The 24,708-nt window shown below is 39.6% G+C and overlaps 2 protein-coding genes across 2 annotated transcripts; both read right to left on the reverse strand.

Moving 5' to 3' along the window:
- Positions 1–2,628: 2,628 nt before the first annotated feature.
- On the reverse strand, positions 2,629–5,147 carry LOC133876829 (geranylgeranyl pyrophosphate synthase, chloroplastic-like). The gene is made up of 2 exons (XM_062315071.1): positions 5,112–5,147; positions 2,629–3,138 (listed from the first exon to the last, which is right to left on the reverse strand). Exons 1-2 carry the CDS (start codon positions 5,145–5,147, stop codon positions 2,629–2,631), a joined length of 546 nt encoding a protein of 181 aa, XP_062171055.1.
- A 15,791-nt stretch (positions 5,148–20,938) lies between these two features.
- On the reverse strand, positions 20,939–22,059 carry LOC133878070 (geranylgeranyl pyrophosphate synthase, chloroplastic-like). The gene has a single exon (XM_062316560.1). It carries the CDS (start codon positions 21,969–21,971, stop codon positions 21,060–21,062), a length of 912 nt encoding a protein of 303 aa, XP_062172544.1. The 5' UTR covers positions 21,972–22,059; the 3' UTR covers positions 20,939–21,059.
- Between the last annotated feature and the right edge of the window lie 2,649 nt (positions 22,060–24,708).

Below are 24,708 nucleotides of genomic sequence, written 5' to 3' on the forward strand. Positions count from 1 at the left end.
AACTCTTCGTCCTTGCATACACGTTTGATATCCGATTGTAGGAATCCGGCAATGGTCGGTCGTCGAAATTAAGGCGGCACCGGAATACTGCCTGCGCTGGAATCTGGCAACAACCGGCCATCGTCGGTGGATGCCAGCAGACCAGATTCCGGCCATGGTCAGAAGCCTACTGAATCTGGCCAAAATGACCGAGATTTGGCCGGATTTGGATGGATCTGGTCACTGATCCAGCCGGATCAGGCCGGATCCGGAGGAATCTGGCTGGAATTAAGTATATTGGGAATGTACAGTACTAAGGGAATCATGTAAATATAAGGCATTTGAGGTGCACGATTCTGCCAATCGACCACCAATTGTTTTTAGAACGATGACAATTGCTGATAAGATTCAGAGTGGGCAGCGCGGTACGAAGCTTTTACCTGCTTTCCGAGGGGAATGAGACTTTTCCTTCTGGGCACTGCAGGAAATCAAAATGCCTCTTAACTCTAACGGACCATGTTATTAAATCTTGGATTGAATTAGGGAGTCTTTACATCCATTCAGTTGAACTGAATCAAGCTGAGAACAGGAATTTGAATTCTTCAAAATTAACTCATTTGTTTGGAAAAATTATATATTTATCCTTTCTATCACTTTATCCGTAATGTTTTCCTAATGTTTTAATTTTTACAATGTCTCCCTAATTTACCATTAGGGTTTTATTATTCCCCTTTTGTGACCTAAAATTACCAAAATGCTTCCGATCTACAATTTCCTAAATTTTTGCTCTTTTCTTTTTCATTTTTTATTTTTTGTTTATCAGATTTTTTAAGTGATTGTGAGAGATTACTTATAGGACTCACCTAACCAGATAAGTAGTTGAACATCCATATTTTTATTGAGATATGATTTTTTGCTACCTCAAGACACAACTCTTGACCACTCCTATCTAGTAAAAGTAAAAGTAGCAACGTGAGCAACGGTAGCCAGAAGTTGTGTTTTGGGATGACAATGTATCATATCTCATTTTTATTTGGTCAGATGGGTCTTATAAGTGACCTCTTACAATCACTTGTCTAAATTCTCTTAAATTCGAACAAATAATTATAGACCATCCTATCCTAATTTGCAACCCAAATGATAGAATAAGGGAGATATTACAAAAATTAAACATTAAAAAACATTGCAAATATAAAATATTAGTTAGAGGGAAATATTTGTTTCGCATGTACACGTGAGTAGTAGCCAATGCAAGAGGCAACTGCCGAAGTCGCGTCTATAAGAATAGGGTGAGTTGGGGTGTAAACGAGTTGAACTACTCGCAAGCTTATTCAGGATTGGCTCGATTTAAACTCGACTCGTATTCGAATCAATTATTAAATGAGCTGTTCGTGAATACGAAAATATGTTTGATTATTAAACGATACAAACTTGTATAAACTCGACTCGACTCGGTTAAAGCTCGTGAACCTGCTTGTATAAGGATTGACTCACTTATTAAGGCTCAATTTGTGTGTATGTATATAATTTATATATTAATTTGTTAATATATATTTATTTTTATAATATAGTATATTAATAAACATGTGATAAGCGCATGTTTTATTATTAATGCTATTAAAATAATATGTGCTTCTCACATGCCAAGTGATACATGTAAATTTCATACGTGAGTTTTATGAAATTTCCTACAAACCAGTTTATAAGAAATTTTTATCCTTAAAAAAAATCGTAGATTTGTCTAAACCTGAGATTAAAAAAAATCGTATATTTGTCTAAACCTGAGATTAAAAAAAATTAAAAAAATCATATTTTTGGCTATAAATGAAGACGAAAGAGGCGCTCCTTTCTAGCTACTCACTTTGCTCAACGGCTCCTGCTCATCCTAGCTACTCGATCTCCAGCTTCTTCTTCCTCTTCCGTACTCAAAACTCCGGTTCTATATAGATATACCAATGGCCTCCGCTTCCGCCAACACAGAGAAGAAGAGAAACGCTAGCTTTCGTCTTCCCAAGAGAGGCCAGGTCAAAGCTCAGATGTTTGACAGCTTGGGCAGGACGTTTGTCTCCGCCGCATCCAAGGTGGGTAAAGCGCTAGGAAGAGCAGCCGGTAGTGGTGGGAACTCCGCCGCTTCAACCCCGCCTCCAAGCGCCTACAATTCCGATGGGAACTCCGATATCTCCTAGAGATGATACTGTGCTTTGTACGTCCATGCTTTTGCAGCCTTTTCCTACTTGGAGAAGGCGGTCCCTCGATCTGCCTGATCAGTGATCTAATAGATGATGTAATTGGAAAGAGGCAGTTTATGTATGAAGGTGTTCGGCTTTGTATCTTTGGTTTTAAAATATCATTATCTTTATGTTTTCCTGTAAATTTGTTAGTTAATTAATTTCTGATGCATTTGATGTTAGATCATGCATTTACTGCTTGTTTTCATTGGAGATTTATCTTGATTTCTTATGTTTGTTCATTCAAGGTTCAGACATAGGGGAATCCAAGTTTGGAAAATTCTTGGCTTGTTGCTCCCACGCGTCTACAATTTCCTCCAATGGTTTGATTTGGTTCCTTTTCCGAGCTAAAAATTACGCACCGTTTGGCAAACTATTTCTATTTATCTAAAAAGCTCAAATTTAAAATATTCACATATTTCTATATCACATCAATACTGCCGCCAACAACCCCTTCCGCCCCAATGAATCTCGCGAGCTCCCCAATCCCACGGACGATCCTCGCCGGCGGCACGCCCACGGTGAACGCTGCTATGTGCTCGAACGCCATTGCCTGCAGGAGAGCGTCGCCGGCGAGCACCGCCAAGGTTTCGCCGAAGGCCTTGTGGCTCGTGGGCTTTCCGCGGCGAAGATGGTCGTTGTCCATGCAAGGAGGGTCGTCGTGGATCAGAGACATGGTGTGGATCATCTCCACAGCGCAAGCGGCGGGCATGGCCATACGTTCGGTGCCACCGACGAACTTGCAGGCGGCGATGCAGAGGATGGGGCCGACTCGCTTGCCGCCGGCGAGGAGGGAGTTGCGCATGGCCTCGTAGAGCTTCTGCGGCTCTTTCAGCGAAACGGCGGAGTCGAGGGCTTGGTTGATGGCAATTGACTTTTTGGGCCATGTAATTTTTGAAACTGAAGGTGGGGTTTGATTCGATCGTTTGAACTTTCAATAGCCATGGTCAACACCGCTGAGTCAGAGCGAGACGAAAAGGGTGGAGATGGGTCGGTGTCGTTCTGAGAATGCATATATATATATATATATATATATATATATATATATATATATATAATAGGGGAATTAGTAGGAGGAATATTGCATAACATTAAGATGGCGTTTTAAAATGCTTCTAAGTGTCCTGTTGGTAATAGCTTCCCGTACTTTTTGATAATTTCCTCCTGTAAAAGGCAGAATAGTAGAGACAATGATTCTACTCAATAAGTCCATATGAGACACATGTAAAAGGCAGAATAGTAGAGACAATGATTCTACTGAATAAGTCCATATGAGACACATGATGAGATACTGTTTCAAAAAAATTCAGTGAGATTTTTGCGGCGAAAGATGTCAGTGAGATTTGTCTTGTCTTTTATAAAGGAGACAATATTCCAAGTGTTTTTTTCCAGGGAGACGCTGATATGGGGGAAGAAGGGCGGCACTGGTTATAGCGCAATGCCGTGGAAGCTGCGTAGGCGTAGCTTTTGAGTCTCTCAGCTTTACCGTTTTGAAGAGGGTGTTTTTTTTTTTTTTTTTTTTTTTTTTTTTTTTTTTTTTATTTTGTTTGAAAACGTCTTGGTTTTTTTATTTTATTTTATTTTATTTTTGAAAAGAGAAAATAAAAAGGATAATAATTTTTATTTATTTTTCAAACGAAAACCTTTACTGCAATTTTTTTCCCCTTAGAATTGGCCGGTTCCTGACAGCTATTTTGCCCTCTGCGTTCATGGGCTACAATGCATAATGGTCGTGTATGTGCAATGTATCATGTAATTATGTATGTAAATTGAATTGCAAGCATGCTTTCCACGTGCACATTAGGTATGTACCTAATTCATTGCACATAATACACAGAGAAAAATAAACTTGAAATAAGTTAAATCTAAATATAACCATTTTATGCTTTTACTTGCTTGTTGAATTTGAAAATAGCAGCAAACAATCTCCGCAAACTGAATTTTTACTTGGTTATTCTTATTGGAGAAATGTTTGGTTTTATTCTTTTGTACATTTCGTGTAAAATACGTGCAAATCTACCATTAAGTCTATAGAACACATGTGGGTTCTATAGATTGAGTAGTGGACTTGCAAAAAAGAAGCGAAAAAGATGGACAAGAGAATACTATCAAACACATTTCTTCTTTCTATGACAATAATAAAAATACGAAACTAAACTACTTTCCCATATCGTAAGTGGGTAAAAATTGTTAGAACTTAAATTATAGGGGAAAGTTCACATATCCCTTAAACAACCATCCAATTGATAATACCTCCTTCCAAATTTTCAATTGGGACAATGTCTTTCCCAAACTACCAAAAATTGAAAATGTCTCCCCATTGACTAAAATACCCTTAATAAATAAATAAATAAAATTCTAAAAAAAACTAGGTACTTTTTTTTAAAAAAAAAAAAAATCGCTTTTCGAAAAGAAATGAAAATTACTTTTTTTTTTCTCTCGAATTTATAAGGGTATTTTTGTCTTATGAAAAACTTTTAGGGTCATTCTTGTCTTTTTTCTGGCATTGGAGGACATGGTTAATTGAGTGATAGTTTGAGAGAAGCATGTGAACTTTTCTCTAAATTAATTGGGTGATAGTTTGGGATTACTGGGGCATAATGATTGCAGCTAGAAGTCATTCTATTTGTATTATAGCAGAGCCTATGGTGGTGGAAGCAATAGCGGCATTGAATGTAGTTGAATTCAGTTGTAATTTAGGGTTGCCTAGTATAATGATGGAGGGTGATTCACTGCAAGTAGTAACTGTGGTCAAGGAAACGGGTCCAAATTAGAGCAAGTATGGACATATTATAGTGGATATTAAAATAGTCCTTCAAGGGCTAAGGAATTGGCAAGATTTGTCATACATTAAGAGAGCAAACAACTATGATTGACAAGCGTTAGTTAAGGCTGCTACCTTACTGCGGCCAGAACCACCACCGTGACAGAGGAGGCCATCGCGATTCCAACTGCTCTTCCAATCAAAGCTCTTGAGTCTTGACCACAGGGGGCGTGGGTATCCCGCACAAGCCGCTGCTCGTGGCCTTTCAAATCCAAATGGGCAAAGCCCCAATTCGGACCCAAGGCCCACATATCAGGTCTGTGGCAAAATGAGCTACACAACCTTGATCTGCTACCACAGGTTTGACCAAGCAACTAACTGTCTATACTGCTGCATCGTCACAATCGCAGGACCTAAATGGGTATCCAGACACTGGTGCTACCCACTACATTACCTTCAACTTAAGCAATCTGAATATCCACTCGGAGGAGTATGATAGCACCGGTCAGATTCAAGTAGGCAATGGTACCCGCCTCGCCATAAAAAATATCGGCACCTCTAAATTCTCTTCCTTTAATTGTATTTTACGTCACATTTTACATGTTCCAAAAATTACAAAAAAAAAAAATTACTTTATGTTCAATTATTTACTTATGATAATAATGCTTTTATGGAATTTCACCCACCTTGTGTTTTTGTCAAGGATCGCTAGTCTCTGAAAATTCTGCATGGCGGCTCAATTAGAAATGGATTGTACCGCTTGTCTGTGAAAATCTGGGTGAAACATTCTCATCTAAACTTGAGGACGAGTTCCTTTCGAAGAAGGGGAGAAATGATGCAGGACGAGACAAGAATAAGTATGTCATTCAGTTTTAATTAAATTATTAGTTTTTGTTTGTAATTTAATAATGGGCTTGGCCCACAGTTAATCATTTAAGTTTAAGTTATTTGCCATTTTAAAAGTGGGCTTGGCCCTTGGCCAAAAGTCAATCACATTAAGGTTAGAGTTAAAGTTAGAATGTCTATTTAAGCATAATATTATCTTGTAACAAGACAGGTTATGATTTATACAAAAATAGATGTTTTGTTTTGAGATGTGATTTCTCGTCTCTTTTTGGTGGTGAGATACTGCCAAAGCCAGTGGGATTCTGGTTTCTACTTCCCTATTGTTAGTTTGGTGAGATTCTAGGTTAACAAAATGTTTATCTTTATAATTTTTATTTTGTTTTAATTTTTGCTGTGTCACAACTCATGGCAAGTTTTGCAACCAACCTGTGGCAGCATTGCTTCAGAGAGGGAGGACATCAACATGTTGAGAATCAATTGATCCTGTTGAGCCCATCAAAGGGATTCACGGTTGACAACAATGATGAGGGTGACATAGCTGCCAACGAAGCCATAGAGGTGAAGTCCTCGGAGGTAAGGTTCAACTTGGGCACGCCAAGTGAGGAAATTGTTTTTAGTGAGCTTGGCGGTGACCAGGTGGGGAAAATTTGAAATCGGTGGTGGGGTGTTGGGTTGCTGGGGTTGGGTTCACTACAAATAAAAGGGCATTTATGGACGGTTTTTTTTAGACGGTTTTAAAAACCGACTAAAAAATAAAATTTGCAGACGGTTTTTTCGAAACCGTCTGTAAAAAATTTATTATGGACGGTTTAAATTTAGAGACGGTTTCTAAACCGTCTGTAAATATTATTTCCAGACGGTTTAGTTAAAACCGTTTGAAATTTTATGGACGGTTTTTACCAAACCGTCTGGAAAAATTTTTCACATGCCATGTTATCGATCCTCATGATACCCCCTTATTTCACCACATCCATCCGATTTCTTTCTCAACCAAAATACAACCGTCCGATTAAAACCTTCACACACACTAGCTGTATTGAAAACCTTCACGCACACTGTATTCTTAAAACCATCGATCTCTTCTCTCTCTCTCGTTCTTCTTCTTCCTCCAGCCTAATCCCAAAATTTCTCGTCTCTCTCTGTCTCGCTATCTTACTAATCTTTCTTTTTTTTTTTTTTTTTTTTTTTTTTTTTTTTTTTTTTTCAGAAGACGACGACCCACCCCACTGCAGCATGACTCGGTCGCCAGTGACGGAGATCTAGGCGTTGAGGTCTCGCGGGGGGGGGGGGGGGGTTGGTTTTGACGTCGTGGTGACGGAGATCAAGGCTTCGAACTCCGATCCGCTCCAGGCCAGATTTTTGGAAGATCGGGTTCGATCTTCCACTTTTTCTCCCCTTTTGAACTCTCTTGAAACTGTGTGTTGGCCGGATTTTAATTTTGGGTTGGATTTCATGAGAGGAGGAAGGGAAAGATTTCGCTGGCCCTTGAAGAAGTTTCCGACGAAGGAGAAAAAAAAAAAAAAAAAAAAAAAAAAAAAAAAAAAAAAAAAACAGTTAACGCCAAAAACGAGAAAAATTCTAAACGTATTTAGACATTCTGGACGATCCTAGCTGAAATATTAACATATATATATATATATATATATATATATATATATATATATATATATATATATAAAAGAAATAAATCGAGTCATCAGGAAGAAAAGAATTTAACAACTTTATATACTAGACGGTTTTAAACCGTCCAAAAAAAAATTTAGCGACTTTATATACTGGACGGTTTTAAATCTTCCAGAAAAAACCGTCTGAAATTGATTTCAAACGGCTTTTTTTTGTAGTGGTTGGTGATAATAGGATTTGCAGAGTTTGCAGATGAAGAAGCCACGGGTATAGATTAGGTGCTCAAAGAAAGGCTTCAAAGAAAAAAAAAAAAACAGAGAGGGGCAGCAGGTGCGTGTTGACAATGTTTGTCGTTCATCAATGCTCTGATACCATATAGAATGTATTGAGAATGATTTTGTTGCACACTTTTTCATTGATGTTCATCAGGTTTTATATACAAGTGCTTGACGTTACAATTTCGGAAGAGATACAAGATTGATGCTAATGAAATATTTGTTTCCTCTCTTTAGAATTTCTAGTCGTTGCTTGATTTGATTTTGTTTTCCTTATTTGTGTTGCTTGATTGATTGTTGCCTTGTAGAGGTTGTTTCCTTGTGACTTTGTTTGTTCATTAGGGCAAAAGGAACAATATAGCCAACCCAAGTGGAAGGGATCAAGGCTTTGTTGACTTGAGTAAATTTTACATATGAGCTAGTAAACATTAGATAAGTGTCAAGAAAAAGGAAGAGTGGAGCACATGCATGAAAACTTTCATTTCTGTGCAATGGGGAATAGGCTGGGAGCTTTGACAATGGCATTCACAAACCCCAAGGAAATTAAAATAGGATATCCTTGATACGTTGCAGGGGAAAACATTACAACTATCATATGACCATTTCAGAACAAAAGCATGGATATATGAGTGATATGAGAAAAGAAGTTTCTTCTGTTAAAAATTAACATGGAGACAGATTTCTTTCAATAATCTAAAGACATGAACGTTTCATCATGAAATGGCCTCAATGTAGATAGCCGTACTTATGAGAAGAATTCTGAAAATAGCAGGGTACGGGCAAAATAATTCTTATCCTAAAACAAAGAAAGAAATGCTGATTAGAATAGTAATGCTGAAGAGCAACACATAGCGAAGCCAGGTGGTTGATTACTAAAGAAGTTCTTACCCTGAAACAAGAGCAGCCATGCTATCAATTACTAGCAACTTCACTTGATGTTGGAGGAGTGAAACCTTGATTTGTTGCAGACTGGTAACAATATGAATAACATATGATCCATCAACCAATTTCAGCACTCTTTTGATTAGTTAGTAAACAAATGCAAGTTGGTAGGATAAAAAACTATAGGGTAACCAGGGAATTTAGGACAACAAACATATATAGAAAGTAAACAATGCAATATTTGTTAAACAGTAACACACCTTCCATTTTGCATCATCTAATTGCTTGATTTGAACCTTGCCCGTTTCCTTCTTCTGAACCAATCAGTGTGGAAGAGATTGGGTTTCAACGATGGGGGTGGTTTTTTTTGGTTTGGTCCTTTTGGTTTGTGGTTGACAGTGAGTGGTCTTGGGGTATGGGTGACGCTGGGTTGAGGAAATCGTGAAGAGGGTGGCTGGGCTTTGAGGTTTCGGGGGTTGGTACTGTGGGTGATGGAGTGGCTTGTTGATGGGTGAGCTTGGTGGGATTTTTGGAGGTGATGGTGGGGGGTGAGCTTGGTGGGATTTTTGGAGGTGATGGTGGGGGGTGAGCTTTCGGGTTTGGCCAAGAGATGTCGTTTTTTTTGGGTTTTGGCTGGGATTTTGGATGGGTTGATACGTGGTGGTGAGGCTATATGTGGCTTGATGGTGTGGTGGATATTGGGCGATGGTGTGGCTGACAGACTTGGTTGGTGGCTGGTTTGAGGTTCTGCGACGGTGGGTATGGTTAGTGAGGTTGTCTTTGGAGTGGGGCTGGGTTTTGGGTCCTTGCAGGATGGTGGGGCTGGGTTTTCTTTTGTGGGTTGTTTTTCTGGTAGATTTTCTAATGGTGAAGATGAGAGCGATAGGATCTATATGCGTGCTGCAATTTCATCTCTCTATTGCTGGATATACTGCTTTGTCTACTCGTGAAACTCTGCCCAAATTTCTTCGAAGCATCTGACAGACATGGCTCTGATACCAAGATGTTACGGACCTCCGTCACGTACCTAGGGTATGTGACAAGGGTATTCTTGAAATTATATTAATGCCCCTCTTTAATAGAATAATTAGGTTAGTTTTTAAATAAGGTAAGAGTCGTAGATTATTATTATTATTAGGAAAAGGAGTATTACACATAAAACAATATCTCCATCGTCCATCCCCCGTTATGGAGGACCGTAACATCTTGGTATCAGAGCCAAAAGGAGGAAAACTGCGAGAAATTTTGTCTGGAGAAGCAAGCCAGACAAAATTCCATGAATGCCCTTACTTTATGAGCAAGAATCCAAATCCCTAAATATATTTTATTTAGTCCTTGAGGCATAATATATAATTCCATGAATGCCCTTCTCACATAACCCTAGCCCCTAGGTACGTAACAAACAAGGATTCTGTCATGGGCTTGCCCGGAGGAGGGTTATATTGCATCATAGCCCAAGGAGGAGAGATGGATCTGGGTAGTAGATTGGATATATTCCATCTTCTAGAAGGATTCCTCAGTTATGTTATTTTACTGTTATAGCCCTGAACGATTTGTTGGTATAACAGATCAAGATGCTTCTAGGCGCATCTTTTATTTTCTGTATTTCAAGTATTAGTAGCTGTTTAAAAGAGAGGGAAAATAGCTGGGATTCGGTTAGAATATATTCTAGTCGAATTGCCTATTTAAGAGAGGAGAAAGGAAGGTAAGGGTAGACTGAAAAATTGACTGTAATTGTTTTCCCTTTGAGAGATTGGGCCTCTCTAAGAGCCCTCCTCTAATATTCAGTACTATTCATCTCCTTTTCAACTTGCCTTCACTCATTCCCTTAAATATAACCCTTACAAGTAGTATCCAGAGCCATTCTTTCTCACCCATTGCTTTTGCTTTCTCATTCTCTTCCTCCAAAATTTTTCTTCCTTCTCATGGTTGACAGTACACGTCTTGCCCACCTCCAGGACTCCCTGAAAACTTGCCATGACCATATAGCCCAGCAAGAATCCACCAATGTTGCGGTCCAGCAGCAGTTAACCGAGCTCACAGAGATGTTTCGCAAATTCATGGCCGCTCAACCCAGGCCACCTCCGGAGCGCCCCCCCGTTGATGAACCTCCCCCTTATCACCTTCCCTTTGCACCGGGACGTGATGACCATCGGCCCCATGCACGTGAAGGTCGTGATGGCCCAGAGGGACGTGAAGACCACCGTCTCCCGCGAGACAACCATCGCCCAGTGGGTCCCGAGGGATGGGACGTCCGGGATGACCGCCATCTCCGTTTTGAGGATGACTATCCTGAGCATCACCAGGAGGACCGCTTATTCCAGATTCGACCCTTTCGACTGGACTTCCCACGATTCGATGGTGATAATCCGGCCAACTGGTCTTACAAGGCTAACCAGTTTTTTGAGTATTATCAGACCCCTCTTTATCACCGTATCCGAATAGCCTCCTTCCACATGGAAGGGGAGGCACTCATTTGGTTCCAGGATGCAGAGGATTTTGGCCAGTTTCCCACTTGGGATGCTTTTCTCCAAGCCTTGCTCACTCGATTTGGGCCAATTTATTATGATGATCCAATGGAGGCCTTGATGCGGCTTCGACAGTATTCTACCGTGACTAATTATACAACCCAGTTTGAGGCCCTCTCAAACCATTTGCTAGGTATATTTGAGAAGAACAGACTCAGCTGCTTTCTCAATGGCCTAAAGGACGACATTCGTTTACCCATGCGGATGTTGAATCCCTCCACCTTGGTGGCAGCCTTCGGACTTGCGAAGCTGCAAGAGGAATACCTTCTGACGTTCCGCCGCCCTACCCGTGCATCTTCAACTTCTTTCTCCTTTGGGCGCCAACAGACTTAGGGGCATACTAGTACCTTACCGAGCCCTCCAGTGTCCCAGTCTGGTGGACAACTTGCTTTACTTGCCAAGTCCACTTTGGGTGTTCCCATTCTTCGTATTTCCCTAGCCCAGATGAAGGAACGACGTGATAAAGGGCTCTGTTATTATTGTGACGAGAAGTGGGTACTAGGCCATAAGTGCAAGTCTCCTAGACTCTATCTCATGTCCGGGTTGGAACTTCCCCAAGATGACACTGCTGAGGACGTCTATTATGACTCCAATTACGGGATCGAGCCGGTTCCTGAGTTTGATGTCATGGAACGCAAAGATCCTGAAATTTCCCTCAACACAATTTTTCATTCTTCCTGTTCGAAATCCATGAGGATCGTCGGGATTTTGCAGTCCCAAAGGGTGAGCATTCTCATTGATTCAGGGAGCACCCACAACTTCCTGGACCCGGCGCTCTTAACAATGGTCCATCTTCTGGTAGTTTCCACTCCCTTGCTGACGGTGAAGATTGCAAATGGCGATGCCATTCCGTGCTGTGGGAAGGTCACAGCCGTCACCCTCAAATCCCAGGGCCACCCTATTATTGCTGATTTCTATCTCATCTCCTTAGGGGGGTGTGACATTGTTCTTAGCGTCCAGTGGTTACAAACTCTTGGGCCAATCCTCTAGGATTTCTCCCTGATGACAATGCAGTATTCCTGCAGGGGGTCTCCAACCTTGTTGAGAGGATTAGGGACTACAGATCTGTCCTTGGAAGACGGGTGTCACTTCCTTAAACCTCATTCTACTGCCAATAAAGGGTTTTTTCTGAAACTTATCTCGGGGGACACTACAGCAGCTACCCCCCAATACCCACCGGCCATTCAATCCATTCTCACCACCTTTAAAGCCACCTTTGCTGAACCCACACACCTACCCCCTTCCCGCCCTCAAGATCACAAAATTCCCTTGTCCAACCCTCAACCAATCAAATGTCCATTCATACCGCTACCCATATTTTCAGAAATCAGAAATTGAAAGATCATTCAAGAGATGTTACTCTTGGGCGTCAGATGGTAGTTGGCAATTATGTGTGGATTACTAGGCTCTTAACCATGCTACTATCAAGGACAAGTTCCCAATTCCAGTCATCGACGAATTGCTCGATGAGCTCCATGGTGCCGTGATTTTTTCCAAATTGGACTTACGCTCCGGGTACCACCAGATCTGGATGCATGATGCTGACATTCCCAAGACGACCTTCCGCACCCACGAGGGACATTATGAGTTCCTCATCATGCCCTTCGGCCTCACCAATGCCCCCGCCACTTTTCAGGGGCTTATGAATGATATTTTCAAACCTTTTCTCCGGCGGTTTGTCCTCGTCTTCTTCGACGAAATCCTGGTGTATAGTCGTTCCTTGGAGGACCATTTGCTACACTTGCGGTAGGTGCTTTAGGTTCTGGTGCAGCACAACCTTTTTGCCAAGCTCTCAAAATGTCGGTTTGCTGAATCTAAAATTGAGTACCTTGGCCATTTGATTTCCCACCAGGGTGTCCGGGCCGATCCATCGAAATTGGAAGCTATGGTAACTTGGCACCCTCCCCGTTCTGTCAAATCCTTACGAGGATTTTTGGGCTTAACCGGGTATTACCAGAAATTCATCCGCAATTATGGTCTTATCGTGGCTCCTTTGACTACCCTTTTAAAAAATCAGTCATTTCTTTGGACCCTGGAGGCGACTCAGGCCTTTGAGGCTCTCAAACAGGCGGTTACCTCACCCCCTGTTCTCCGCCTTCCCGATTTAATGCAACCCTTCATCATCGAATGTGATGCCAGCGATACCGGGTTAGGCGCAGTTTTGATGCAAGAAGGGTGGCCGATTGCCTTTCTCAGTAAGGCTTTAAAGGGCCGGGAGCTCCTCCTCTCCACCTATGAAAAGGAGCTGCTCTCCTTAGTCACGGCGGTTCAAAAATGGCGGCCCTACTTATTGGGGCATCCATTCGTGGTCCGTACTGACCATCAGGCTCTCAAGTTCCTCTTGGAGCAAAAGGTCGGCACAGTGGCCCAGCAGCGCTGGCTTTCTAAGCTCTTGGGCTACGATTTCGTCATTGAGTTTAAGAAAGGACGGGATAATAAGGTGGCAGACGCTCTCTCTCGCCAATCTGAGTTTCAGTCGGATCCAGCTGACATATCTATTTCCCTTATTTCCTTTCCGACTCCGACTTGGGTAGCTGACCTCAAGTTTTCTTATCAGTCTGATCAATAGGCATTGGACCTCTTGGGTGCCTTCCAATCCGGGGCTACCATTCCTAAGGGGTTCTCCCTCCAGCAGGGGCTGCTCCTTTACAAGGGTCGCATATGGTTGATTAAGCACTCTCCTTTCCAGAAACAAATTTTGGAGTTCCTCCATTCTGATCCTGCAGCTGGCCACTCAGGATACCATAAAACCCTTCATCGCGCCAAGGTAAACTTCTTTTGGAAGGGTATGAGGACTGACATCAAAACCTTCGTTCGCGAATGTCGGGAGTGCCAGGAAAATAAACATGAAACTGTCCTGCCATCCGGGTTACTACAACCCTTACCCATTCCCTCAAGGGTTTGGGCGGATATCTCCCTTGATTTCATTGAGGGCCTTCTTGTTTCTCAAGGGTTTTCCGTCATACTGGTCGTTGTCGACCGTTTGACCAAATATGGTCATTTTCTTCCCTTGGCTCGCCCTTACTCAGCCTCTACGGTTGCACACCTATTTTTGGCTAACATCTTCAAACTCCATGGGATGCTGTCCTCCATCGTTTCGGATAGGGACCCGGCTTTCACCAGCTTGTTTGGCGCGAGTTTTTTCGCCTTCAGGGCATCACATTGGCTTTCAGCTCCGCCTATCACCCACAATCAAATGGCCAGACCGAGGCCCTGAATAAATGTCTAGAGACATACCTCCGCTGCTACGCAAGGGCTAAACCCAAGATGTGGGCTGTTTGGCTACCTTTGGCAGAGTGGTGGTACAACACCAGCCATCACTCTTCCATCGGGCTTACCCCGTTTCAGGCCGTTTATGGTTATACCCCACCCACCCTCCTCTCCTATGTTCCGGGTACAACAGCAAATCGGGCCATGGATACCCAGCTGCGGGATCGCACGGCGGTGCTCACTGTACTCAAGGAGCACCTTTACAAAGCTCAAAACCGCATGAAAACGTTTGCGGATAAACATAGATCAAACCGTCAATTCAATGTGGGAGATTGGGTTTACCTCCGCCTCCAGCCTTACCGGCAGAACTCCATTGTTGTCCGCAAACATCTGAAGCTCTCTCCTCGTTTTTTTGGGCCTTTCAAGGTCTTGAGCAAAATCGGCACTGTGGCCTATAAGTTGGATCTTCCTTCAGAATCCCGCCTACAATCCAGTCTTTCATGTCTTTGCCTTGAAGAAAAAGCTGGGCCAGTCAGTCTCTCCACTCTCCACCCTGCCTCCGATTGACCACCATGGCGACTTCCAGCCGAAACCGGCGCAGATCTTGGAGCGCCGTATGGTGAAACGCCATGGCCGTGCAGCTACTGAGGTACTTGTTCGTTGGACCGGTTCTTCCACGGATGACGATACATGGGAACTTTTGTGAGCCTTACAGAATCAATTTCCGCACCTTGTGGGCAAGGTGCTCTAATGGATGAGGCCTTGTTATGGGCTTGCTAGGAGGATGGGTTATATTGCATCATAGCCCAAGGAGGAGAGATGGATCTGGGTAGCAGATTGGATATATTCCATCTTCTAGAAGGATTCCTCAGTTATGTTATTTTACTGTTATAGTCCTGAACGATCTGTTGGTATAACAGATCAAGATGCTTCTAGGCGCATCTTTTATTTTCTGTGTTTCAAGTATTAGTAGCTGTTTAAAAGAGAGGGAAAATAGCTGGGATTTGGTTAGAATATATTCTAACCAAATTGCCTATTTAATAGAGGAGAAAGGAAGGTAAAGGTAGACTGGAAAATTGACTATAATTGTTTCCCCTTTGAGAGATCGGGCCTCTCTAAGAGCCCTCCTCTAATATTCGGTACTATTCATCTCCTTTTCAACTTGCCTTCACTCATTCCCTTAAATATAACCCTTACAAGTGGTATCCACCCATCTGAATATAGGTGGAAAAATAATCTCCAGTTAATGAAGATTTAAAACAAGGAAAAAATTTAGTGAAAATCTAGAATACCTCCTGTGCCATCCCTTTCATGAGAAATATTTCCGGGAAACTTTTCATACCAATTTCTATCATCCTGAAAGAAGCAAATTTCGCGACTTGAACTTATTGCTCTTCTTATTGAAAAATTGTAAGGAAGACACATACACATCAAAGGAGTGATATCATAAAGATGTGCTTAAGTACCTTCTTGAACTAAATTTGGATTCTACATCAATATATATTACACAACCATCTAAGCCACCATAACTTGCAGGTAGCGAAGCCAATAAAGAGAGCTTTAAGCAAAACTGCAATTTGATCAAGAAAACTACAGCTGAAAAATCAACCAACCAAGATAGATAGTTCCCACAAAATATTATAGAGTTACCTATGCAATGCTTAGTCTGCAAGCTCAAATTGTATCCCTAAAATTAAACGTCCCACTTATCAATGAGTAACTAAGAAAACTACAGCTGAAAAATCAACCAACCAAGCTAGATAGTTCCCACAAAACATTATAGAGTTACCTATGTCATGCTTAGACTGCAAGCTCAAATTGTCTATGACATGTCTATGTAATTAGGCATAAAAGAACATCCTTTTTCACTTAGCTACATGAAAATGACAACGATCATTTTAAAAAACACCTTTCAAAGACAGTAAAGAGTATTGGTTCCTCTTGAAGTTGCTGTAAGGAAAGTAAAAAGTCTACAAAAAAATTTGGATCATGGTGATGATATAGTATATAATGACCTTTAATTTCATTGAGGATCCTGTCCTAAAGTTAATTGATGGAAGAGAACCTGCATTGCCCCATCAGTAGTTGGGATTTAAGGCTATCTGATGGTAAAACATTTCCATGCACACATCATGTTGGGAACGCTGCGGCAATTGACCATTCAATGAAGATAATAATAATAACTATGATGATTGCGGAGCCTTTATTAGCATTCCATTTCCTTTCCTTCTTTTAGCACCTGCTTACCGTGAAAATAAATTATCAGCTTTGCTTTGGCAACTGAAAGATGTATGAGACACAAAACAACACTTTTGTTGGCTATTTTGTGAAGAAATGCATCTTGGGGCAAAGCCATCTAAAGGTCATTATATACTATATCATCACCATGATCCAAATTTTTTTGTAGACTTTTTACTTTCCTTACAGCAACTTCAAGAGGAACCAATACTCTTTACTGTCTTTGAAAGGTGTTTTTTAAAATGATCGTTGTCATTTTCATGTAGCTAAGTGAAAAAGGATGTTCTTCTATGCCTAATTACATAGACATGTCATAGAGGAAGAAGAAATTGTATACTGTTATAAGTCAAAGATGCCTCTGTGTATTAAGATCTGAGCATCACAAGAACCAGACACACAGGACCTACATGTGTACCACAGTCCTTCGTGAAGAGATAATGATGTGTGGCTTTCTCCTAATAGTCATTTGATAAAGATTTCCCTTGCTACGATATATCATGTAAGACTCAAATTCCAACTACAGAGTATGTATGGATTCAAAAATATGCATACATCATGATAAGATCCCCAAGTACACCCAAATTGAGAGTAAATAAGGTACTTATGAAGAATAATACTTGTGTTTTGCCGATTCCTGCTGGACCAACCAACTCTGTCAAAACACCAAATGGTATTCCACCACATAAGGCTTCGTCTAATCCTTTCAGACGTGTGGGAAGATGGCCGGCCAAGTGCTCATTTTGAACCTGCTGCTCCATCAGAGATAATGCCTAGAAACAACTAAATCCAGCACCTCTGAGAAACTCAAAATCAAAACAGACAATAAAAAAAATCTAGTGCACAGTTGATCCAACTGAACTGCCACTATAACAAATCGAAAATCCAAAGTTTTATGCTTACTGTTTGATATGGTGGACACACGATTTCACTGATGTGCGCTACTGCAGATGTTACTTGCCAACCCCACATCTAAGAACTCCATCAACTCAAATTCAGTTAAAGATAACGCATCCTGAAGCAAACAGCGTAAATGTAATTCCTCCACTTACCTTATTAGCAATCATTGTCTTCAAATTCATTGCAAAGTAAAAACTACAGCTGAATTCAGATTCCAATAATGCCAATTTGTTTTTATTCCTTTTGTTTTTTCCCTACCAATTTGGCTGAAAAATTAGAACTGTAATCACCTTTACTACAGATTCATCAATTAGGACCATGGACAAGTTGAACTTTGCACCAGAAATTTAAAAGAAAAAAAAAATTAAATTAGTAATATAAATTATTTCCTTAACAAAACAATAAGTAGTTCCAAACTGTGTCAGCTAAGCTAGGAGGAAATGAGGAGGTTGAGATTCGGTAGTTTACCTTGGCGGTGATGATGTTACGAGCTGCGAATATGTTGGCGATCCACCTGGGCAGGTCCATCTCGCTGATTACCATGTTCGCCATTTCTCTCACTCTCACTCTCCTTCCCCTGCTTTCCCGCCAAATGTGAAAACCTAACCCATTCTTTTTCACTGAAAATTTGAGCAGCGACGAAGAAAATCTGTTTGTGGGAGAGAAAACGGTGACAGACTAAAATGTAAGCAGGCCCGTTCTTAGCTCTCTTTAAGCCCAAATTTCACTGGGCCTTAGGGCTGCAATGATATCCTTGCCTTGGCCCAAAATATATTTTGAATCGAAATTTTGTAACTCTTTTGTTTTTGTAAACATTGTTGTTCGAATCTCCTTACTCACCGATTGCTTATGACATTTTTATGGGGCTAGCCTTGTAGTCAGGATAGAGTTTGTCCCGCCTTTAAAAGTGACATGTTTTTTAGCACGTGAGTAATACGATTTTTAAATAACACGTGTTTTTCTCATATTTTTTTAATATCTTAAAATACACCATGTTGCGCTTTTAAAGGTTGGTTTGTAGGTAGTAAAAAGGGGAAAAAAAGTAGTTTTATCGGATATGGGTGTACATGCGGATGCGGATACAGTTACACCTGCATCTGCAAAATGCGGACATCGTTTTTAGATGTCCGCATCCGTGAAATTATTGCTGTTATTTAGTATGGTTATTATCCGTTATCTAAAAATAGATAATGGGCCTCTTTGAAACACTTTTTAAAATACTTTTGACTAATTTTTAGTCTTTTGGGCTTGTTTTGAAAACATAATGCAACACTAAAAATATGTAGAATCGAAGAAAAAAAAAAAAAAAAAAAAGAAGAAGAAGAAGAAGAAGAGAGAGAGAGAGAGAGAGAGAGAGAAAAAAAAAAAAAAAGAATGAGGATACAACCTCGAAATATTCATAAGAAACACTCATATTTTTTTTTTTTTTTGTTTATCCATCATTCAATAAGCATAACATAAATTGTCTAAATACAACACATTTATACGTGGATGTTGATAACGTTGTGTTGTGTTTAATATATTATCTATAATATATATAAAAATATATATTATATATAAATGGTACGTGGATACGGTTATTAACCACGTCCACATATGCGGATAGTGGATAACGGATGCGAGAGATTAATATCCGCCTGTATGTATACCCCTACCACCGGGCTGAAATACAAATGCATAAATAAAGTAATAAGAAAATCAATATTATTCTCTTTCCTCTTTAAGAATAATAAAGTGGATGAAGAAAAAATATTTACATGGCATAGGAAAAGTAGATAGATAAAATAGAGAAGCATTCCTATGAGCATTTTTAGTAGCCTCACCAAATTAGTTTTTTAGCTATTTTGGTGAGCCAATTTGATGAAAACTCTTAAAAACCACTCCCAGCAGCCTCACCATTTTAACCAAAAAAATTTGATGACTGAAATTACTAGTCAAATTAGACCAGGCATTTTCACTCAACAACCCACTCACCAAATTTTGTTTCACCTTTCTCTCTCACATGATTAGCACACTTTTTTCCTTTTTTCTCTCATTTTCTTCTCCCATCTCCCATCTCTCACACGATATTGTCCTTATTTCATGGATATGAATGATTTTTTTGTAAAAAAGATTATATAAAAAAAAATATATATATGAAAAAATTATTATTTAAATGGAATAGTGAATATTGACTAGTTAAAATGGTGAGGCTGCTGGGGGAATTTTAATAAAGTGGCTCACCAGAATAGAAAAAAGTGATTTTTAGTTATTTTGGTGAGTAAAATTTGGTGAGGCTACTAGGAATGCTCTAAGCCTCATCAAAATAGCTTTTTAGTTATTTTGGTGAGCCAATTTGTTGAAAACACTAAAAAACCACTCCCAGCAGCCTCATCATTTTAACCAAAAAGTTTTGATGAGTGAAATTACTCACAAATTTTGATGAGTAATATTCACTCATCAACTCACTCACCAAATTTTGTTTCACCTTTCTCTCTCACATGATCAGCACACTTTTTTCTCTCATTTTCTTCTCCCATCTCCCATCTCTCATCTCTCTCACACGATAATGTCCTTATTTCATGGATATGAATGATTCTTTGTAAAAATATTAAATAGAGAAATAAAAAAAAAAATCTGAAAAATTATTATTTAAATGGAATAGTGAATATTGACTAGTTAAAATGGTGAGGCTGCTGGGGGAATTTTAATAAAGTGGCTCACCAGAATAGAAAAAAGTGATTTTTAGCTATTTTGATGAGTAAAATTTGGTGAGGCTACTAGGAATACTCTAAACACTTTAAAAAGAGTCAATAGCTAGAATAGACAATAAAAATGATTCATTATCTAAAACTTATTTAAATCGGATGTAATGCTGGTAATTGTGAGACATCTCAGTTGCTTGAGATTTACGTTAGCACAATATATAATTATGTGATTAGTTGTATATATAAGCAAATGATATTTGTATACACTTTTTTGTACACACACTCACATTCCAATATGCATGGGTCACACGCCAAATATGAGTGTATATATAAAATGTGTACAAATAACACATCTCGTATATATAATATAAGGTTTTTATTTTTATTATAAAAAAAATTGCTAATTATCATGTCTGCAATAGAAAGTCGAGGGTCTAGTTACTGTAAAATCAAAATATAAGCCATTATCTCGAGTAATGCTATAAGTTCTTTTTGCGTCCCTCCAATAATGAAGTGACTTTTAAAATCACCACTAAACCATTTTTTAAATCATATTTTAGAGTTCTCATGATATTTGTGAAAAAATATAAATTTTGTTATCTCAACAGTTATGATATGTAATATGCAGTAAATTACATAAAAGTTAAGATATATTTTAAAATTGAATTTCAGGGTATCTTGAGATAGTAAAATATAAATAAATAATTCAAATCTAAACAAAATTTAGAAAATAGAGTAAGAGGATCTTGATCCATCTATACCATATATATATATATATATATTTTATCACATAAACTTGTGGAGTTGAATTGATAAATAAAAGTAGAGCCACGTGTTTACTTTCTTTTATTTCGAGCATATCGAAAACGACGTCGTAAACAGGCAGTTACAGTGAGACGAGACTAGTTGGACCTATGAGTAGCGTAATTGGCCAAGGCAAGCAACGGCGCAGCCTTCTCAGGATCAAACCCGAAGAGCTGATCCTGCGCATCCTCCTTCAATTTTTCGGCAAACTCCCTCGACTTCTCGATGCCCATCAGCTTCGGATACGTCACCTTATCAGCCACCAAGTCCTTCCCTGCTGTTTTTCCCAGTTCCTGGGACGACTTTGTCACGTCGAGAATGTCATCCACTACCTGATAAAGCAACCCAGTGTACCTGGCGAAAGCCCTCAGTTTCTCAATCTCCTCATCGGAACCTCCTCCCAGAATAGCTCCAAGAACCGCAATCCCTTCCACCATGGCCGCTGTCTTGCCCAGATGGATGAGTTCGAGGTGCTCCAAGCTCACGCCAGAGATTCCGTTTGAGCTTATATCAAACACTTGGCCGCCAACAACCCCTTCGGCCCCAATGCATCTCGCAAGCTCCCCAATCCCACGGACGATCCTTGCCGGCGGCACGCCCACGGTGAACGCCGCTATGTGCTCGAACGCCATTGCCAGGAGCGCGTCGCCAGCGAGCACCGCCAAGGCTTCGCCGAAGGCCTTGTGGCTCGTGGGCTTCCCGCGGCGGAGATCGTCGTTGTCCATGCAAGGAAGGTCGTCGTGGATCAGAGACATGGTGTGGATCATCTCCACAGCGCAAGCGGCGGGCATTGCCATGCGTTCGGTGCCACCGACAAGCTCGCAGGCAGCGATGCAGAGGATGGGGCAGACTCGCTTGCCGCCGGCGAGGAGGGAGTAGCGCATGGCCTCGTAGAGCTTCTGGGGCTCTTTTAGCGAAATGGCGGCATCGAGGGCTTGGTTGATGGCATTAACTTTTTGGGCCATGTAATTTTTGAAACTGAAGGTGGGGTTTGAACTTTCCATGGTCATGGTCAACACCGCTGAGTCACAGAGAGATGAAAAGGGGGGAGATAGCTCGGTGTAGTTACGAGAGTGCCAAGGAAATATGTATCCGTATGAAAAAATTGGAAATTTGGAGATCTGGATCGAATATATTTTTATTAGATTGACTCCATTAGATACAAGTTACCCAATTGTAACTAAATATAAGAGACAAGACCAAGTCAATGATTTTATGAGATAGCTCGGTGTCGTTTCGAGAGTGCCAAGGAAATATGTATCTGTATGAAAAAATTGGAAATTTGGAGATCTGGATCGAATATATTTTTATTAGATTGACTCCATCAGATACAAGTTACCCAACTGTAACTAAATATAAGAGACAAGACCAAGTCAATGATTTTATGAGATAGCTCGGTGTCGTTCTGAGAGTGCCAAAGAAATATGTATCCATATGAAAAAATTGGAAATTTGGAGATCTAGATCGAATATATTTTTATTAGATTGACTCCATTAGATACAAGTTACCCAACTGTAACTAAATATAAGAGACAAGACCAAGTCAATGATTTTATGAGATAGCTCGGTGTCGTTCCAAGAGTGCCAAGGAAATATGTATCCATATGAAAAAATTGGAAATTTGGAGATCTGGATCGAATATATTTTTATTAGATTGACTCCATCATATACAAGTTACCCAACTGTAACTAAATATAAGAGACAAGACCAAGTCAATGATTTTATGAGATAGCTCGGTGTCGTTCCAAGAGTGCCAAGGAAATATGTATCCGTATGAAAAAATTGGAAATTTGGAGATCTGGATCGAATATATTTTTATTAGATTGACTCCATCAGATACAAGTTACCCAACTGTAACTAAATATAAGAGACAAGACCAAGTCAATGATTTTATGAGATAGCTCGGTGTCGTTCCAAGAGTGCCAAGGAAATATGTATCCGTATGAAAAAATTGGAAATTTGGAGATCTGGATCGAATATATTTTTATTAGATTGACTCCATCAGATACAAGTTACCCAACTGTAACTAAATATAAGAGACAAGACCAAGTCAATGATTTTATGAGATAGCTCGGTGTCGTTCCGAGAGTGCCAAAGAAATATGTATCCATATGAAAAAATTGGAAATTTGGAGACCTAGATCGAATATATTTTTATTAGATTGACTCCATTAGATACAAGTTACCCAACTGTAACTAAATATAAGAGACAAGACCAAGTCAATGATTTTATGAGATAGCTCGGTGTCGTTCCAAGAGTGCCAAGGAAATATGTATCCATATGAAAAAATTGGAAATTTGGAGATCTGGATCGAATATATTTTTATTAGATTGACTCCATCAGATACAAGTTACCCAACTGTAACTAAATATAAGAGACAAGACCAAGTCAATGATTTTATGAGATAGCTCGATGTCGTTCCAAGAGTGCCAAGGAAATATGTATCCGTATGAAAAAATTGAAAATTTGGAGATCTGGATCGAATATATTTTTATTAGATTGACTCCATCAGATACAAGTTACCCAACTGTAACTAAATATAAGAGACAAGACCAAGTCAATGATTTTATGAGATAGCTCGGTGTCGTTCCAAGAGTGCCAAGGAAATATGTATCCGTATGAAAAAATTGGAAATTTGGAGATCTGGATCGAATATATTTTTATTAGATTGACTCCATCAGATACAAGTTACCCAACTGTAACTAAATATAAGAGACAAGACCAAGTCAATGATTTTATGAGATAGCTCGGTGTCGTTCCGAGAGTGCCAAGGAAATATGTATCCGTATGAAAAAAATTGAAAATTTGGAGATCTGGATTAAATAGGTTTTTATTAGATTGACTCCATCAGATAAAAGTCACCCAACCATAACTAAAGATAAGAGACAAAACCAAGTCAATGATTCTATGAGATAGCTCAGGGGGAGATAGCTCGGTGTCGTTCTAAGAGTGCATAGGAAATATGTATCCATATGAAAAAATTGGAAATTTGGAGATCTAGATTGAATAGGTTTTTATTGGATTGACTCCTTCAGATAGAAGTCACCCAACTATAATTGAAAATAAGAGACAAGACCCAATCAATGATTCTATGAGATAATCATATCTCACTTTGTTTTTGTAATTTGAATTTTCTGTAACAAACTCAAGATGAGTTGAATAGTCTATTTGTAATTTTAAACTTCGTATATTGGTTATAAATACAATAGAAAACAAAGTTCTCATTGAGGCATTACAAAAACAAACTTTGTTGTGAATCATAATGGACTTAATTCACATTAAACCAATGATCCTGTTTTGTGATCATTTACAAGACCCAAAAATCTAAGTAATTGTGATCATTCTCATTCTAGAGGCCTCAACGCTATAAAAGAACATGAAAGCTATGAAACTATGTGCATTTTATCTCACATAGTGGTCCAAAGAGACATTATATAACATAAGAGAGCATCGGAAAGAAGTGTAAGCTTCTATACCAAAAAAAAAAAAAAAAAGAACCATTGAAAATAGAAAATAACCTTCGTAAAGCATCTTTCTACAATTCCTAGCATTTTATGCTATTTGAAAACTCTCAAAATGGCAAGATCATGGACACAACTTTGCATTGCCGTTTTTGTCAAATGATAACTCAAATAAAAAAAATTTTAAAAAAAATCGTGGAACTTTCTCTCTTCATATATATATAAAACATGAACCTTGGGTCAAATAAAGTCTTAATTTTCTACATCATTATTCATTACAATTACTA

Source organism: Alnus glutinosa, chromosome 9, assembly GCF_958979055.1.
Source record: "Alnus glutinosa chromosome 9, dhAlnGlut1.1, whole genome shotgun sequence".
NCBI lineage: Eukaryota > Viridiplantae > Streptophyta > Magnoliopsida > Fagales > Betulaceae > Alnus > Alnus glutinosa.

Excerpts from the sequence above, each read along its gene's own strand:
- LOC133876829 (XM_062315071.1), bottom strand. The coding sequence starts at position 5,147 with ATGGCCTCCTCTGTCACGGTGGTGGTTCTGGCCGCA. Across the intron at positions 3,139-5,111 it reads CGGTGGTGGTTCTGGCCGCA|TTCAAACGATCGAATCAAAC; the intron begins GTAAGGTAGCAG and ends GGCTATTGAAAG.
- LOC133878070 (XM_062316560.1), bottom strand. The coding sequence starts at position 21,971 with ATGACCATGGAAAGTTCAAACCCCACCTTCAGTTTCAAAAATTACATG.